General features: G+C 39.1%; 1 protein-coding gene across 5 annotated transcripts in view; it reads right to left on the bottom strand.

The window, feature by feature from the left end:
• Positions 1-4,370: 4,370 nt before the first annotated feature.
• Positions 4,371-18,450, bottom strand: part of PLCH1 (phospholipase C eta 1) — a 246,264-nt gene continuing 232,184 nt past the window's right edge. For 2 of the 5 annotated variants that reach the window (XM_072618668.1, XM_072618671.1), the window contains 4 exons: positions 16,114-16,260; positions 15,899-15,978; positions 12,923-13,283; positions 7,565-10,826 (listed from right to left, as the gene is read on the bottom strand). In XM_072618668.1, the coding sequence (XP_072474769.1) occupies positions 8,773-10,826; positions 12,923-13,283; positions 15,899-15,978; positions 16,114-16,260 (2,642 nt within the window). In that variant the 3' untranslated portion in view covers positions 7,565-8,772. Of the gene's footprint in view, positions 4,831-7,564; positions 10,827-12,922; positions 13,284-15,898; positions 15,979-16,113; positions 16,261-18,450 lie in introns of those variants that run through there. The other 3 variants (XM_072618670.1, XM_072618672.1, XM_072618673.1) reach the window with 2 other exon arrangements.

Here is an 18,450-nt window from a genome sequence, read left to right as displayed (position 1 = left end):
TCTTATGCTTTCAGAGTGCAGGGCTCTGCTAAGGTCAAAATCATTTTTCTCCAAAATCTTTTGTCTTAGAGGAGTGTTACCCTTTCAGACAGACTTGAAATACATTTTGCTGACATTTTTCCTCCTGTGCGCCCCTAAATAATTCTGTTAACCACCCTAAGCATGCTGGGAAGAAAAAAAAACCTTTGTGTCAATGTCACTGAGGAGATAGGATAGCTCCTGCAATATCATTAGATAAAAATATATATATGTGTGTGTGTGCATGCATACGTGTAGATTAGATAGATAGACAGACAGATGGATAGATAGATAGATAGATGAATAGATAGATAAATATATAAAAACAAACAAAAACACTAGGGCACCAAGTTCTCATAAAACAATCAGAGTCTTCTTTAGTGACGCCAGATCACATCAATATTTTAGAGGATTAGTCATGGTTCAGCACCTATCTTAGCACCCCTAATCAGGAACTCCACCCTCCATCTTCTCTGGCAGGTGCTCAGATAACATTATAGATAGCATTAAGTTAGAAAAAGGGAACCAAAGGAACATATACTCTACCATGGGCCATATCACCACCATCATCTCTACTTCCTTTCAGAGCTGAACTCTATGGTCTTTTCCTCCAATTCCTCATTTCCCACTCACTTTTCAACTCTTTACAATCTGGTTTCCTAATCTCACCATTCCACAGAAACTGCCCATTAAGTGAACCAATGGTCTCTTAATTGCTAAGCAATGACCTTTTGTCTGTCTTCCTCTTATTTTAGCTCTCTGCAGTCTTTGATGCTGTTGGGCAGTGGTATCAAATTCAAATTGAAACTGGATTTCTATAGGCTGCACTTACTTAGAAAACTTCAAATCAACATTATCTATGTTGCATAGTAGTTTTATTTACTTTAAATGTTCTAATTACATTTTAATCTGGTTGAGGAAGTACTTTGGAGTTTTGAAAGCTACTTTTGGTGAGTTTGACGTCTTTGCTGTTGGGCATCCTATCTTCTTAGATATTTCTTAGATACTCCCTCAGCTTTTTTTATACAATATTTTTCTTTTGATCCTTCGTTTCAGGCTCCTTTTGGGGAATCCCCATCCATATCCTATCCCATTTGTGTTCTCCCTCAGACCCTTTTCTCTCTCCATGAACTCCTCAGCCTCCATGGCTCTATGTAGATGACTCCCAAACCTACATATCTAGTCCTTGCCTCTGTCTAGAACTCCAGCCTTCTATCTCCAGCATGTTGCTGTAAATATCATTTGGATGTTTCATATGCATCTCAAACTCAACGTGTCCAAAATATAACTCATTATCTTTCCTCTAAACAACCACTTCTCCTGCTCAGTTCCTCTCTTTATTATAAGGCCCCTAGAACTCTTCAGATTCCACCTAGAATCCTTTCTACTCTATCATGACATTTCTTGTACACCTGACTCTTTATCTGAGCACTTTTCTAAGCCTAGTGTTTTATGAAAGATTACCTATTTTCCTTTGGATAATTAATGCAATTCTATGCTAACTTGATGAGGCATCAGAAAATGTGTCCCAAAAGAGACATTTCACATTTGGGAGAAATAATATGGTCAGCTAGCTCCAGCACAGCTTGGAAGGTCAGGATTCTGATTTATGACAATGATTGAACCTGAAACTTACCAGGTGATGAAAAAATCCACCAATACACTTGGTTGCTTGGTTTTCTTATCAATAAACTTGAAGTTTTATGGTAGCAGCATAGAGCAATTTGATATGCAAATCACGTCCTTATCTTCATCTTGAGATTTCCTTTTGGAGTTATTCCAGGGCTATTTAATTAGGGGACAGAAGGAGCTGAAGGTCTGGAGATGAAGCCTCTGGTGTTGAATACAACTTTTCAGTCTTGGTCATATGAATTATTTGTGACCACAAATTCTTCATCTTTGAAAACTACACAGACCTCATCCCACTTTTCACTATTTAAAAAGGAGACTGCTGATGGGTCTGCCTGCCTCAAGTCTCTCCCCATTCCAAGCAACCCTCCATTCAGCCATTAAAATGATTTCCCTAAAGCTCAGATCTGACCATGTCACCCCCTTACTCAATGAACTCAAGGGGTTCCCTATTGCCTCTAGTAGCAAAGATAGAAACTGCTCTTTTTTGGCATTCAAAGCCCATCATAACCTGCCCTTCCTACTTTTCCAGTCTTCTTACCTTATTCCCTAATATGTAATCTCCCTTCCAGTGACATTGGCCTTCTCGTTGTTACATTAACAAGACCTTCCTTTCAGCTCCTAGCATCCTCTCTGGCTGTCCCCCATGCCAAAAATGCTCTCCCTCCTTAACCTCATCTACTGACGTCCTTGGCTTTCTTTAAGTCCAGATGAAAATCCCACCATCTACAGGAAGCCTTCCCTCGCCCTCAGTTCTAGTTCTTTTCCAGTGTTATTTCCTGTTTATCCTGTACATAGCTTGCTTTGTATACGTCTGCTGACATGTTGTCTCCTCCATGAAACTGCAAGTTCCTTGTGGGCAAACCTTTTTTGCCTCTTTTTGTATGTCTAAAGTTTAGCACAGAGCCGGGCACACTGGTGCTTAGTACATATTGTTTGATTGATAGACAAATGAGAAGAGGTTGTCCTGGAGAAAAGAGCTAGTAAAATGGAGAGACTTTGCCTTTCCATTTCTATCATGGGCATCTCCATACTTCCAACCATCAGCTTTAAAACTCTGGAGTTGCCATTGACACTTTACCTCTTTCCCTCACCTCCCTCAGTCCCTTATATTCAACCAGTTACCAAATCACGTCAAGTCCATGTCCACAACATCTCTGGCACATCAGCAGTCCCACCCCCACCCCACCAGTTAAGGCCCTTAGCCACCACTTGGTAAAGGACTGAGCACAGTGTGGATCACTGTGTAGTAATGGCTTACTAAATATGTGTTTTCTTTCCTCACTTACAGCCTGGACTCAAAAGAGCTTCCCAATGATTGCCCTGAATCAAGCCCACCACACGCCTTTGCCAATTCCTCTTCTAAGTAGCTGCCATATTGGTATTCCTAAAACATGAATCTGACTACCCTGCTCTAAAAGCTTCAGTAGCTGCCTATTACCCCAATGACAAAATCTGAAAGCTCCCTGTTTGGCATTTAAAGTCCTCCACAAGTGGCTCCAGCTTGTCTTTCCAAGAAGACTATTCATTATTCCCCTTCATGCTCTCTATGGTTAAGTCTCCTCGATGCTCTCTGTACCTGACATGCCTTTGCCCAACCACAAGAGACCTTTCACTTCTCAGTCCCTATTCCTCCCCCTTTCCCCAGCCCTAGAGAAATTATTTTGTAAATGTCTTGTATTGACTTACGTGTGTGTGTATAAGAAATAAAGAGTGAAAGGGAGAGCGAGAGCGAGAGCGAGAGAGAGAGAGAGAGAGAGAGAGAGAGAGAGAGAGAGAGAGAGAGAGAGAGAGAGAGAGAGAGAGAGAGAAAGAGAAAGAGAAAGAGAGAGAGAGAGAGAGAGAAAGAGAAAGAGAGACAGACAGACAGACAGAGAGACAGAGAGAGACAGAGAATCTTCTTGTCTCCCCTCTCCCTCAACCCATCAAAGAATATAATTGCTTTGAGGGTAGGACCTCTCTTTTTGTCTTTATGGTCCCAGTATCTAACAAGTAATAGGTGTTTAATAAATGCTTGCTAAATGAATTTCAGGTCTCAAGAAAGGGAATATCCTCTATTTCATTACCGAGTGTGTGTATGCACACACACACACACACACACACGGTGTCCCAAAAGTCTTAGTGTAGTTTTGAACTATTAAAAAAAGGAAAACAACAAAAAAACAAAAAATTGAAACTATACTAAGATTTTTGGGACATTGAATGGCTAGCACTAATATGAGCTACCTCCGAAGAATTTATCACTAAGTGTGGCTAGTTTTGTGACCCCTGGGATGTCACTCAATCTGTCTGCCTCAGTTTCCTAAACCTAAATAGAGGCTGTAAAAGCACCTACTTCACAGGATTGTGGTAAGAATCAAAAGATATATTTACAAAGTGCTTTGCATAGTGCCTAGCCCATGCTAGGTACTCAACAAATACCTGTTCCCTTTCCCCTAATGAAACTCTATGTTGCTCATCAAGTGGCCCCTCCCAACCCTAAATCTATGGTCCTATGGTGGGTGACGTAGACCTCAGGAGAAGATTTTCTAGTATAGCATTCCATTGACATATCTTCAAGAACCCAAAGTACTCTCCAGCCTCCAGTAAAGCACTAAATTAGGCATCCCAGAGGATGAGCAGGCCCCTTGGCATTTGGGATTTATATAGGTTTTAAGGGAGGAGTCCCCCCTCTCCCCCCCGTTGCGCCCACCATCACATTTCTAACCAGCCATTACTCTCCATTTCGTGTGCCTCCACAAAAGTAGAGAACAATTTTTATTACTTTTTTTAAAGAAAATATTGGCCCATCACAAAGTTTTAATGGGGAGACTGTGTGGAAGAACGGAAAAAGCAGAGAGCTCCAGAGTTGTCCCAGGCACAGTCCTTGGCGTGCTGTTTCATTTTTCTTCAGTTTGCATTTTTTCATCTTCAGAATTAAAGGGTTGAGCTGCATGACCAATGAAGTCCTTTTCAGCTCTAGATCTGCAGATCAATGATTGTTGTGAGCCCCAGGCCTATGTCTAGGGCAGCTGGGTGTCTCAGTAAATAGAGCATCAGGAAGACTCCTATTCCTGAGTTCAAATCTGACCTCAGACACTTACTAGCTGTGTGACCCTCATCAAGTCACTTAACCCTGTTTGCCTCAGTTTCCTCATCTGGAAAACAAGCTGGAGAAGGACAGGGTAAACTGCTCCAGTATCTCTGCCAAGAAAATCACAAACAGCGTCACAAAGAGTTGGACATAACTGAAACAACTGAACAACAACATAGAGCTATACCTAAGATGATGCAAAATTCTATATTGTTCCAAAAGAATATTTCCTTACCACTTGGCTCACACTTACCTTGTGGAAGCATAAATAGTATATGCTTATTCCCATTGAATAGATGAGGAAAATGAGGCTAGGAGATTTAGCAACCAGCTAAAAGTTGGTCATATCAGTACTAGTGTGTAAGTGGAAATGAGCTGAGGCTTCATAGTAGGTTGAGATAGAATTTAGAGTCAGAAAAGACCTCAGAAGACCATCTAATCAAATGCCCTCATTTTACAGATGAGAAAGCTGAGGTACAGAGAGAAGGAATTAGCCATCTTCTGACTTGAAATTTGGTGTTCAAACCACTGCCCTCCACTTCTTCCCTTGCTAGTGAGGAGATACACGAGGCCTCATGGAGTGAGAGTAACTAGTTTTCACTATTTTTGAGAAGAGAACTGGGATTGTCGTATCTGTCACATAACACCTGCATGACCCTGGGTCTCAATTTCCTCATCTGTCAAATAAAGGTACTGAACTAGATGACCTCTAAAGTCTCTTCCAAGTTCTAAATCTCTTACCTACATTATTAGAGAAAGATGTTATATCTATTAAAAATAATTAGAAAAATACTCAATAATCTTTACTCTTCCTCAGTGGAAAGGAACAAATTATTCATTACTTCTCTCTTTGCTATAATACAAGTGTTTTAAAAAACAGTGCAAGTATGTGAAAGGGGGAGTTCATGTCCTGTCTTATTCCCTTTTTGTACTTTGATGGCTCTGAAAAATTCTCCAAGGGAAAAACATTCAAAGAAATGTCTTGAAATGTCCATTTGCCCTGCTCTAATCCAGTCAGATAGGTTTGTCATCAAAAGATTATTTGGCTTCAGGGAACACAATTTAACCCAGAACTAGGGCATGGTGGGTTAACAAGCAACATTTCCTCTCAGAAAGACTGACGACAGCTTAGACACACATGAAAAAGCCTTCAGGAAACTGGCATATCACCTCCACACCAGGAAGAGCCATCAGGAGAGGGCATTGCCTGGGATAGAATAAAAAACACTCATTATTACTAGAAATCAATGCCCCACTTCTGCTACATCTTGGCTGTGTGACCCAGGGAAGTCACCTACCCTCTCAGTTCTCCAGGTAAATCTTTCTAAGACTCAATCACAAAGAGAGGTTCGTTCTGCAGGAGTTCCCACCAATGGCACCGCAGGTAGGTCCTGTCCTTATCACAACTTCTAAAACTATATTATTAATCATAGAACCTTAGAATGGTGGTGCTGAGAGGCATTTAAGAGATCCCTTAGTTCAGGAGTTCTTAACTCAGGATCCATAAACTTGTTTTTGTTTTAATACAGTTTGATGCCTGTCAATATAATTAGTTTCCTTTGTATTTCTAGGTATTTTATTTCATGTATTTATAAGGGGTTCACAGGTTCACCAAACTGTCAAAGGGGTCCATGACACCAAAAACATTAAGAACAAAGTCCAACCCTTTCATTTTAAATATGACAAGTGAGCCCCAAGGAAGTGAAGAGACTTGTCCAAGGTCACACAAATATTGGCAGAGCCAGAACTAGAACCTTGGATAACCAGACTCCAAGATGATATTCTTTTCACCATGGTATATTGCCAATATGGTGGTCATTGTCAAATGTCAATGTTTTTAAACGATTTTATCATGGATTAGTGGAACTAAATACAGAGAAGCTCATGGCAAGAGAAGTGGGCCACTAGGTGATGGGTTCTACGACCTTGGAAACCTGCAAAACAAGGGAAACTTCAAAATGATCCCATGGACTCTGCATGCACTGGATGCATCTGCAATGGCTATGCCAGAGCAGTAGAAGAAGGGGCAGGTGGTGCAAAAAATCCTTTTTGAGACTCTTTACAGAAGAATTAACTTAATGGTTAGTTAATGTGAGATCACCAGTTCTTAGATTTTAAGATGAAGTTCTCAGAGGTCATTTTACAGATAAAGAAACTGAGGCTCAGAAAGTTTCAATGGCTTGCCTGGGTTCACACAGCTGGTAAGGTGAGAATCAAACCCATGTATTCTTACTCTAAGCCTGGAACACTATCCTCTGTAACATACTTCCTCACATAATTGTCCAATGATCAACTGGTCACATTGGGCATGGTATCCCAATTGAAAGAATCACAGAATTTCAAAACTGGAAGGGATTCATAAATAACCCATACTTGAAAAAGAATCCCCTTTACACCATCCCCAACAAGTATTCATTTGCCTTTCTTTGAAGACCTCCTCTGAGGGCAAACTCACTAACTCTTTAGGCCGCCCATTCCACTTTTCAATCACTCAAATCATTCGGAAGTTTTTCCTTATATCAAGCTTAAATTTTCTTCATTGTACCTTGCCCATATACTTCTTAGTTGTGCCCTCTGGGGCCAGGCAGAATAAATAAATTTTTTTTTCTTAAGAAAACAACCTCAAGAAAACTAGCCTATTCCTCCTGAGTCTTCTTGTTCTTTCAACAAATCGTCAAGACCTTTCACCATTTTGGTTGTTCTCCTCTGGATTTTCTCCATCTTGTCCACACCCTGCTTGAAAGAAAATGCTCCGAATTACATTAAAACTATCTCCCAAAGTAGGAGGGCTTTCATTCAGTGATGGCCATCAAAAAGGGATGAAGAGGAAAACGTCAACAGTCATCCAGTTCAACAAGACTTATATTTGTTTCTGTTTCAACAAATTCATACAAGTGCTTAAAAATCTCTTTTAATTATGTTTTCATGAATTCCATGAATATCACTGTACCAAAAAAAAGAGGTATCTTGAACATACAATCAGAAATGTGTTCACAGTGAAAGCAAAGCATATTGGTATTAAAAATATAACAAGTTATGGATCCATAACATAAAACCATTTCTAGTGACCAGTTCATTTGGTCTTTAACATTATTGAGAAAATATTTTTGACATGTTGGGAGTTTTTATGCTGTCTTTTACTATTATTATCATTCCTCTTACAGTATAATCCAAGCCCCCCTTTCCCTGTAAAGTTAGTACTTCCAGTCAACCAATTAGTCTGAAAATTACAAAGTACAGCAAATATCTTTTCGATTGAGTTCGTCACATACAAAGCCAGTAGCAAAAATATGTAACAAAATTTATGTAAAACAAATATTCTCCTATCCTTATGTACAGAATATCATCATTCTCTTTCCCCTTACCCCCACTCCTACTCCAAAATAGATGGAAAAAGAAAAACGAAAGAAAACATAAAGGTCAGTTACTAGTTTGTGGGAACTCTCCCACCTGAATCAGGGTAAGTGAAAGTCTAACGAGGATCACGTAGTTGGTTTTGCTCCCTTACCTCAAGTGCTAAATTACAGTGTTTATAGAAATCAAAAGAGGTATCTGTCCTTCTCAACAAACATGAAAAATATAATAAAATTAGGAGAGCTGAAAAAAATCTTTTGAAGAATGACAGTAGATTTTTTTTTCAGACTTTTGCTTTAACATCTCCACAGCTTGGGGGTTAAGGAAGCACACAACGAATTACCTTTGTTGCTGGGTTCTGAAGCCGTGCACAGAGGAAGAGAAGCATTTACTTAAAAATGCACATGGGTTATGAATCTGGCCCATGTGGAATCTTCACATAGATGGCAGGCATGCATCTATTCCAAGACTGATAGATTTTTACAACATTGAAAAAAGACTCAGGCAATCTTGGGAAAACAACACAGCATCTATTTACATAATTGTTCACAGGAAGACCACATTCTATCAAAGGAGACCAGTACTCCAACTCAAAAAATACCCTTCTCAATCATTCCAAGGACGTCACAACAAAAAGAAGCAAAATCTGGAGCTCTGCGGGATACCTCGTACACACTGAAAAGACAGGTCGATACTGTTTATAGTCTCAGGAGGAAATAAATTTCTGGTTTGTCCTCCACACTTGGCTCGTTCTGGAGGATTGAATCATCTGTACAAAACTGGTCTATGTAGCCATTGAAAAGGGAAGTGCATGCCCCCTCAGGAATACCACGGCCTTCAAGGTTACTCAGATACCCTGCAATGTAAGATCCAGTGGAATGTCTGTTCACCACTTGGGCAGGTACAGTAGGCTTGTTTCTCAGGACCACTCCTCCAACACTGCTGGAGGGCAAAGACCTCAGCTTGCCAGCTTCTTGTCTTTCCTTGGCACGGCTGGCAATGTTTCGCACACGACTCTGACTTCGGGATGACAGCTTTCGGACCAGCGCTTTGGGGTATTCCCTCTCATCTGGCCTTGGGCATAGCACTTGACCACTGTCTTCCTGGTCAAAGGACACAAGTTTTCGGAGCTGTTCTGTCAGAGCATCCACAGGCTCCATCCCTCTTGCTTTTAAGGTCACATTCTTCTTGTCTCCCAGACCAGCTGTAATGAAGCTTTTACTTATGCACTGGTACTTGCTTTCAAAATTGCAGGAGATGTCATCTGATGTCAAGTCTCCTAGGCTTTTGGATTTGCAAGGGCTAGGCTGTTTCCGAGCTTGTAAAGAAGGACATGCTGATTGCTGCAGACCCTGAGGATCGGACCCCAGGGGTAGACAAGCTGCATTGTTTGGGGTGTTTGAACATTGGAAATAATTATTACACACAAAGCCAGCACTCTGATAAGCTGGACAAGAAATACTTCGGGTTTTTAGCATTTGAATGTGGTTGGAAAGTTTGAGAGTAGATGGATGGTGGAAACCATGTCCAGAGCTTCTTGGACAGGGTGAATCCACCTCCTGACAATGCTTTAGTTTCAAAGGGGAAGCAAGTTGACTCATATCCTCTCTCTTATACTCATGGGTCGTTACCAAGAGATCTTGTGACTCTTCATCAACTTCTACAAGACTGCTCTCTCCAGAATTTTGACAAAGGGTGTGATCAATTATATCCTCCTGTGTCAAATCACTGGAAGTAGAGATACCACAAATGGCACCATTTTCCCAACCTTTTCCACAACTCTTCTGGGGACTTTTTGTTAGTGGAGATGGACGAACAATGCCACCTTCTAAGGCATGGAATTTGGTCTTGCCATGAGGTTCATCCACAAATTTGGAGCCAGTGACTGGTGTGAGAGCTGCCTCATGAATGATGGTATATGTGGAATACTCTGTTGTCTCAGGGCTAGAGCAGACAGTTGTCTCAGGTGATGAATACCAAGATGACCACAGAGGCTTTGACTTAGAAAAGTTATTTTTGAGGGGTATTTTTAGGTCAGTAGTGAGCAAGGAGGGATGTCCTGACATTACACTGTAAGTCTGACCACTGGTACCTTGAAGTCTTGAAACAGCTTTGAGATTTGTTTGATCCTTGGTAGCATCAAACTGGTTAATCAGTGCTGAGATTGAACTGCCAAGTTCACTCTCATTTGTTAACGTGACATTGTCAATAAGGTGTGAAATTTCACAGTCCTGCATAATTGCAGTAGAATGTAAGTCATGCCCATCAGGGCAAGGAGCAGAAACATCTGTCAAAGAAAAAGATGTCACAGCATTGCTTGCCGTTTGATCAACATCCTTAACATTCAGAATCTCCAGCTCACTCTGAGAAGAGACATTTCCTAAAAATATTCTATTTGTTTCTGAAGGAAAAGTGTTTCCATTTTCCCATGATCCTATATCATTTATAGTGTAGCATGAGTCCCTGGAAGTTTTATTACCCATTTGTTGTCTTGGTGAAAAGAATTGTTTGGGAGAGAGATTTTTCTGAAAGTCAATGGGCACGTGTGATAGGGCTTTCTCATCATGATAGTTTAGGACTCCTGACTCTTCTTCTAAGGGCAGTGCATTATTAACAGGAGAGACAACAGGATCTATCTGGCTGCCATTTTTGTGGAGAGTTGCAGAGGATGAAGACAGCTTTTTATTAGGATTTGTCAAGCTTTGCTCTTTTGCACTAGATTTTCCACTTTCTGTCTTGGCCTTATTTTCTGCTAAATGAAACAAACAAGAATTTAGTCACCTAGGACATCTCCCATCAAACCTGAAAACATCGATCATTTTTTTTGTCTTTAGACAGACAAATGGAGAATGTAGAATTAGTTTAAACTGTGACAATTTACTCATGGGACTGTGCAGATAGCTATGTAATGAATAAATGGTAAAGATAGATCAGCAGGCACGCCACTGCAACTTTGCATTTCATGTCTATTACATCAACACGTGATGTAATAATGCTGGTTTTAAGTCAATGTCAATGAGTACCGTACTTGCACATTTAGGATTACCTTCAGCTGCTTCCTATTCAGATTTGTACTATACAGAAGCATGGTAATAAAAACAGAACAAGACAGCTCTGTTAAATAACACATCAATACATCCGCAGACACAAGATGCTTTTATAAGATCACAAAGATATACATTTATTAAATAAAAACAACACATATTATCATTTAGCTGAAAAAGATATCTTTTAAAAAGTCTAAAAAATCTACATGGGCAAGTCCCATAAATGCATTTTTATACTTCTGCATTAAAACACACACACACACATACACACACAAACACAGAGGGAGAAATGATCTTTTTCTTCCTTTGCTAAAACCTCTGTTGTTTCTTGCATATTTAAAATACACAAATTGCATTTGGAATTGCATTTTTAATAATGGCCAGAAGTTGGGGAAATACAGGAAAACATAAAGCCATGTATTGCTTTTCCATTACTTTGAGCACCCTTAGAATTCATCTAGCATAGAGAATGAAGTCAATCGCTGTTTATTTAGCTCTTTCCTTAAAAGCTCTAAAATATTTTTAATATTTTTAAAATCATGATAAAAAGGATGATAAATAGGACATGATTTCTGATTCTCTTTTCTTTCTTCATAAAAATGCTTTCTCATAACAAACAGAAGGAATATGACATTTAAGAAGCAAAAATGCCAGTACTCGTTTTCATTTGCAGCTAAACTGTATTCCATAATGAAGAAAAAACAAAATATGTCATATAGCAATATGCTAAAAAAAAAGTTTTCCAAAAAGCTTCATCATTTGAGGCTTCAGGAAGTCTGGGATTCATATTTTCATTTTAAGAAAAGAATGAAAAGAGCATTTTTCATTAAAAAAGATTCCTGATCTAGAAAAAAGCATTAATATTGTTAAGCTGAAAACTACTCCAGAGCTCATCTATCCATGGTCTTCTTTCCAAACTTTCTGATTAATTATATGCAATTTTATGATGTTATAGCATATCTTACATCATATCACATATTATGTATTATATCATATCATATTATAATTATGTGTTTTAACAACCAAACCTATATTTTTGCAGTCTTAGTAAAGTACGTCTTATATTCAAAATATTTTCTCCTTGAAATGCTTTTAAGAACTCCTTTTCCTCCTTAAAATGACTCATATGCAAAATCAATACAGAAGCATATTTGTGACAAAGTACAAAATTGAGAGTGGACAGAATACTTGAAGGAAGACTGTTTCTGAGGAATCAGACTTCAAACTGCATACTTCAACAGCAGGGCTGGGAAAGGATACCTAGAAAATGACCTTAAACTACGGTTGCTCTAGAAACAACAAGAGGAATAGGTGAAGATTATCTAGAACAGAGATCCCTGACAGCAGGAATTTGGACTTCAACTTGGTCCTTGGTAAAGTGGAAATTGTTGGCATCGCCCCATTCTCTACAAATGTGCTAGGAAGTGGCCTGGCAGAGGAGACTCCATTTCGAATTCTTTTCAGGTCCCTGGCTCTTTCTTCTGTATCTAAAATACCCCCAAGGCTGTTTGGATCCTTCCTAGACTTTTCAGGTCCCTCTCTTTGCTGTCCCTGCAGCCCCTACTCTTGGCCACTGTTGGTCTCAGGATTTTAGGTAGATAGAAATTGGCTCACCTCCACAAAAACAAAGGGGACCTCTGAACTAGGGCATCAACTTACAAGCTTTTTACTTCTGACCTATGACTCTAGACAGCATTAGGAATTCAACAATTACTTTGGCACAAGAAAAAAATCACAATTTCAAAGTGTATTCCCAACTAACCAAAACTCCAAACCAATGCAAACTCTCCATGAATCTTACCAAGTGCACTCTCTTTGCCTTCAGTTTCTTTGGCTGATTCAAGCGTGGGGAGGGACAATCCCCCCAGAAGACTTTTTTCAACCGGCATGGAAACTGGACGAGCTTGTAAACTCCTGGTGGTTCTGCGGAGGATGCCATCTTTCTCTCTCGAGCCAGTCACCTCAGACACACTATCCTTTGTGTCCATTATTTCTTGGAAACCCATTTTACTCTTCTTTCGGCCCTTTGCTGGAGCACTAGCCGTGCGGCGTAGAATCCGATCCCCAATGGATCGCTTTCGGACATAATGGGAATTGTTTTCTGAAGAACTGTGTTTGGGGTTCTTATTGAACAGGCCCCTCAGGCCTATCAGCTGTCTGTTCTGCAGATATAAAGGAGACAATCCAAACATTTAAGGTATACGACATATGGCGACAACTTGTCCATCAAGGGCCTGCACTATAAAAGATGGAGCCAAAAAGAAATTTCACAACCACTGGAGCACTCATGAGCAAGAGGACAAATGTTAGCCACAGCAGCTCAGGACACAGTCATGCACACGTAACTGGCTCCTCCCAACAATGGCGGCTGTCTACTTCTACAGCAATACCCTCCCAGGAGAGTCTATCACAAAAATGGCAGCTGGTAAGAGGAGCTGCCCATTCCCAAGCCTCTAACGGGATCTTGGGGAAATGGCCCCCTTTCAAAGCAACAGCCCAATGTTTCACAATTGGGAAGGAGAAATAGAAAGAAGTGATACACTAGCTCATGCTGGCTGCTTTGACGTCATTCACAAAGTTGTGCCCCACGAGTGAGAGCCACACGTCATGCTAACAAAGACTACCTTTGTAGCTCCTAGAAAATGCAATATGGTATAACTGGGGTTGAGGATTAAAGGGCTCCACTGAAAGGGAAAAAAAAAGAAAAACAGACATCTTTTGGCTAATTTACCCAAGAAAGTGTCACAAGAAGAACAAAAATAACAGTTATGGACAAGTGCTTCTCCTAAAAAGTTTTTGTAATTCAGCCATATTGCATTCATTTTATTGCATTTGCATTTTCATGTGAAACTTCATATGATCACATTACATAATATGCGTTCTCATGGAAACATCATTCAATTCACAGCATGACTCCAATCATACTTATTATATTACCTGTCAAAATACATATATAATATGTAGGAAAAGAAATGGAAAGTCTGTGGGAGTACTTTCTTTTCTCTCTCTTTTTTTTTTAGCAACTCGAACATGAATTATTACATTTCTATTCTGGGTTTCTTCCCCATCCATGACAAAGGGCAATGACATCCATATGGCAAGCCTAGAATCCCAGAATATCCTGAGATTTACTATTAAGTACTTTCATGAAACTTAGTATTTATGTTATTTCAACATGAGGAAAAAGGAATAACTTATCCAAAGAACCAGGACCAAAGAAAAGAAGCACTGATCATAGAAAGGAATCTCCTTCCTTCAGATTTCCCAATTATTTCCTAGAATATATCTATAGACATATATATATGTGTGTGTGTGTGTATATATATATATATATGTATATGTATGTATGTATGTATTTAATGCTTTGAAGCAATCACCACCTTACTGGCATGGTACTGGGATTGAGACACCAACCACTTTGAAGATAAAATTGCAACATATAGCTCAACCCTCAAAATCTCATCTCTAACCAAGTAAATATTAGCTGGTTAAAAAAAAAGTTTCATCACTACGAAGCTGCTTCTTAGCATAAATGGAGTTCCTTTTAATCAACCCCTTCTTAGAATTCAAATGTTGTTGGAGAAAAAGATCCTAGACAAAAAGCCTCACTTTACTGTCACTTCAAGAGATCCTAATAAACTAAGCTTTCAGAATAGCTTGCAACATACCAGGAAGAAAGTTTCTGCAGACACAAAAATCACTCATGGCATTTCTTCCTCCATTCCATTTCAACTCCTCAAAGGATTTCCAAACCCTTCCTTTATTTAGATATTAGAGAGAAACGAAAGCTTGGCACAAGGTCTCTCTGAATGCACTGAGACCGCAACAGAAGGTTGCCCAATTCCACGAGCCCAAATCTACTCTAGCTGTTGCTGTTTTTCTTTGAGTTTTTAAGTGTTAAAAGAAAACTCAGATGAATTAACCGCAGTGCCAATTCAAATAGAAAATGAGGACCTGGCTGAAAATATACTTGTCCTAGTGATATATTAAGTTCTAGAGCACAGGGTGATTTTTAAATCATTGGACCTAATAATATTTACATACGTGCATGTCGTAAGAGTTTTTAAAGAATTTTCACACATACTATCTCATTTGATTTTCCCAGTGACTCAGTGAAGTAGACAGATTAGTTTATTCCTATTATATGGATGAATAAACTGTTTCTCAGAGAGACTTAAGATTATATGGCTAATAAGTGGAAAAACAGTGGCTAAAACCAATGACTTCCTCCTTCCTAGTCTGATGTTCCTTCCACCACATCATGGTACCTTTTCTTTTTGTATAACACTGATCTACTATAGTCCGTGAATTGGTACTAAGATACTGACCTCATGTCCTAGGCTTCCCATGGAATTTTCCATGTATTCCCTTCTGGGCTTTACTCAACTGGGTCCCCCATGACTGTCACATACTCCTGCGCTTCTCTCAAGCATAACTTAGGTACCATCTCCTTCATGACACCTTTACCTGATATTCCTACTTATTAATGCACTCTTCTTCTTGAAATTACTTTGCTTAACTATATATTTCATATTTAACTTTGCACAAACATGGCTGTCCCTCAATAGAAGTAAGTTCCTTAAGGGAAAGGACCTTGTTATGTTTTTGAACTAGGGGCACTTTATATGTATTTGTTGGGCTGAATTGAATTTTAGGTGTGTTGACATGCCATTCTCATTAACCTATTCTGGAGATCATTCTGATTGACAACACTATCTCCACAATTGTAATTAGTGTCAACACTAGAAAGACCTCAAAGTCTCCCACTGAGACTTACCTTGCCATAAATTTCATTGATTGTTATATGAACAAATATGGATGCTTCTGTCAGCCCTTCCAAGTAGACATGACGGTAGCCTGAACAAAAGAATAGAAATCTTTGTCAATGTGACTCTATATATTTTGCTTTTCTGCATACGTAGCATGCTTCATTAGCAATGTTTTATATTGAGGACCAATCCATTTAAATACCCAGACTGGGGCTGTACTGACCAGGCACAAGGCTACTGAAAGTCACTGTTCTTTGTCCAACGAAGTCTCTCCCAATAGGATCATGATCCCAAACAAGAAACCGAACCAAAGCTATATCCGGCATGTGTATGGTAAATGTCAGTGTCTCCTCCCAGACAGGGTTAAATCCTCAAGGAAACAAGACAGGAGAGAACATCAGAAGGCCAAAATGTTCAATTTAATGTACATTGACAAAAATATCAGGACACAAATGATGGAAATTATTCACAAAATAATAATCCTATGAAATCTTCAATCACCTAAAGGAAATCTAGACCCCTCTCTAGCCATTGACAAGAGAATGGACCCCATGCCATACCCCCAATTCCCTGCTCATGTATAACACTGGCTTGTACAGTAGAGAAAATGCTTAGAATTGTGCAATGAACTCAAGATCCCAAGGATGTGAAACAAAGACTTGTCTTGAGCAGACTGTACAGAGTCCCAGAAAACTGTTTGAAGGGAAATGCTGAAGAATCCCTGCAAGCCTAGTCCTCCTGACACTTTTGCCTCTCTCTGGGACCAAAAAAATATGAAGTGACACCTCCAAAAGAAAATCTCAAAAACCAATTTTCCAGGATCTTCAAACCTCTCATGAAAATGCCCATAATCAGAAACAAAGACTGAAAGTAAGTAATGAGTCCATTCATTATCATCTTTATTTAGGATACACTGAAGTCAAGATATGTCATTGCAAAGAAAAATAGAGCTGCATGCACTCAAAAGTCATTGAATCTCTAAATTTCTAAAAATCAAAAACCACAACAAAAACAACTCTTTTTATGTGTATCTTTTGATTTTAGTATGCAAACTACAGACTTGGAAAGATTTAGCTATCAATGGCAATATTCTTTAGAGAGAATTTTACTGAATCCCAGAATTAGAGAGTTGAAATGGTCCCCAGCAAGATCACTCAAGCACAAAAGGAATCCCCTCATGGCATATGCAAATGATCACTGAGGCTTCATCCAGGTAATGAGTCACTGAGACTTTCTGGGTGGATTTTAATTTAAGTGAAACAGAAAGTACTAGTAAAATCAGTTGCTGGTTTTTGGGTTGTTTATATAGGAAAAAGAAAGTTAACTCTCTGTAGTTTCACCAGGTTACAAATGACTAGTTAGTCTTTTCTTTCTTTAACTCTTCCAAAATGAGTGTGAGCACCCGCCTTCCATCTTGAACGAATCACGAACTTGATGGAATGGTGTCCAAGTTGTAAATGGGAAGTTACTAAGGTGATAGGCCTGACCCAAGGGAAAGGAAATGCCTTGAAGCCATCACTCTCTCTTTGTTTGGCCTGATGAAAATCTATTAAGCAATTCTACTGAGGTTGAAAAAGAGGACGAATGGGATTTACCTTGTTGGAAAAGAATACACGAAGGCAAATGGGTTGCTTTTATAATACAGTGTTGCCATCAATCACATGCTTTAATCTACCTTCTTGAGTTCTTAAGTTCTTTTTCTTCAAGTAACCAGCAAAAACAACCACAACAAATCTTGGCTCTCTTTTAACCCTAAATCTACAAGAGTCTTGAGAGGAGAAAAACTGGTTGAAAAGAGGAGATGTGGTGTAGAGCTGGAACGATCTTTGCTGTGTGACCCTGGGCAAATCACTTGACTCCTTTACGTCCCAGGCAGCTTTTATAAGGCCAATAAGTGGCAGAAAAAGTACTGGATCTGCATTGGTAGAGGGAGTTCCTCATTAGGACATCCTACATCAATGAAATCACAGATCTGCCCCTAGATCAATCAACAGATGGATAAATAAATGAATGATAGATAAATGATTGATACCTATTCATCACAATCTATAGGTGGTTGATACATAGATGTATAGGTATTTCACAGGTGATAGATAATACATAAGTGATGGTGATAGATGATAGGTGATTGATACACAGATGAAAGATTGATTGATGACAGGTAATACAAAGATAGGTGATGGATAAATGGATGAATAAATGATATCTATCAATCAATATCTATAAATAGTTGATACATAGATCTATGATAGATGGATAGATGGTAGATAGATAATACATAGAGGATGGTGATAGACAGAGGACTGATAGATAATACATAGATAAACGATATATAAATGATAGATATGGATAGATGGATGGTTGGGTGGATTGATGATAGATAAACAAAGTATACACACATATATGTGAATGGATAAATGAATTACTAGATAGATCAATGAAGAAATGAGTGAATAAAAATATTCATATACTAATTCAAAGATTATCAAGTGTTTTGCCAGTTATTTCATTTGATCTTGACAACAACTCTTTGAAGCAGGTGCTATTCTCATTTCCATTT

The sequence above is a fragment of the Notamacropus eugenii genome, chromosome 6 (assembly GCF_028372415.1).
Source record: "Notamacropus eugenii isolate mMacEug1 chromosome 6, mMacEug1.pri_v2, whole genome shotgun sequence".
NCBI lineage: Eukaryota > Metazoa > Chordata > Mammalia > Diprotodontia > Macropodidae > Notamacropus > Notamacropus eugenii.
Note: the sequence above shows the minus strand (reverse complement) of the source record. Positions and strands in the feature narration are given on the sequence as shown.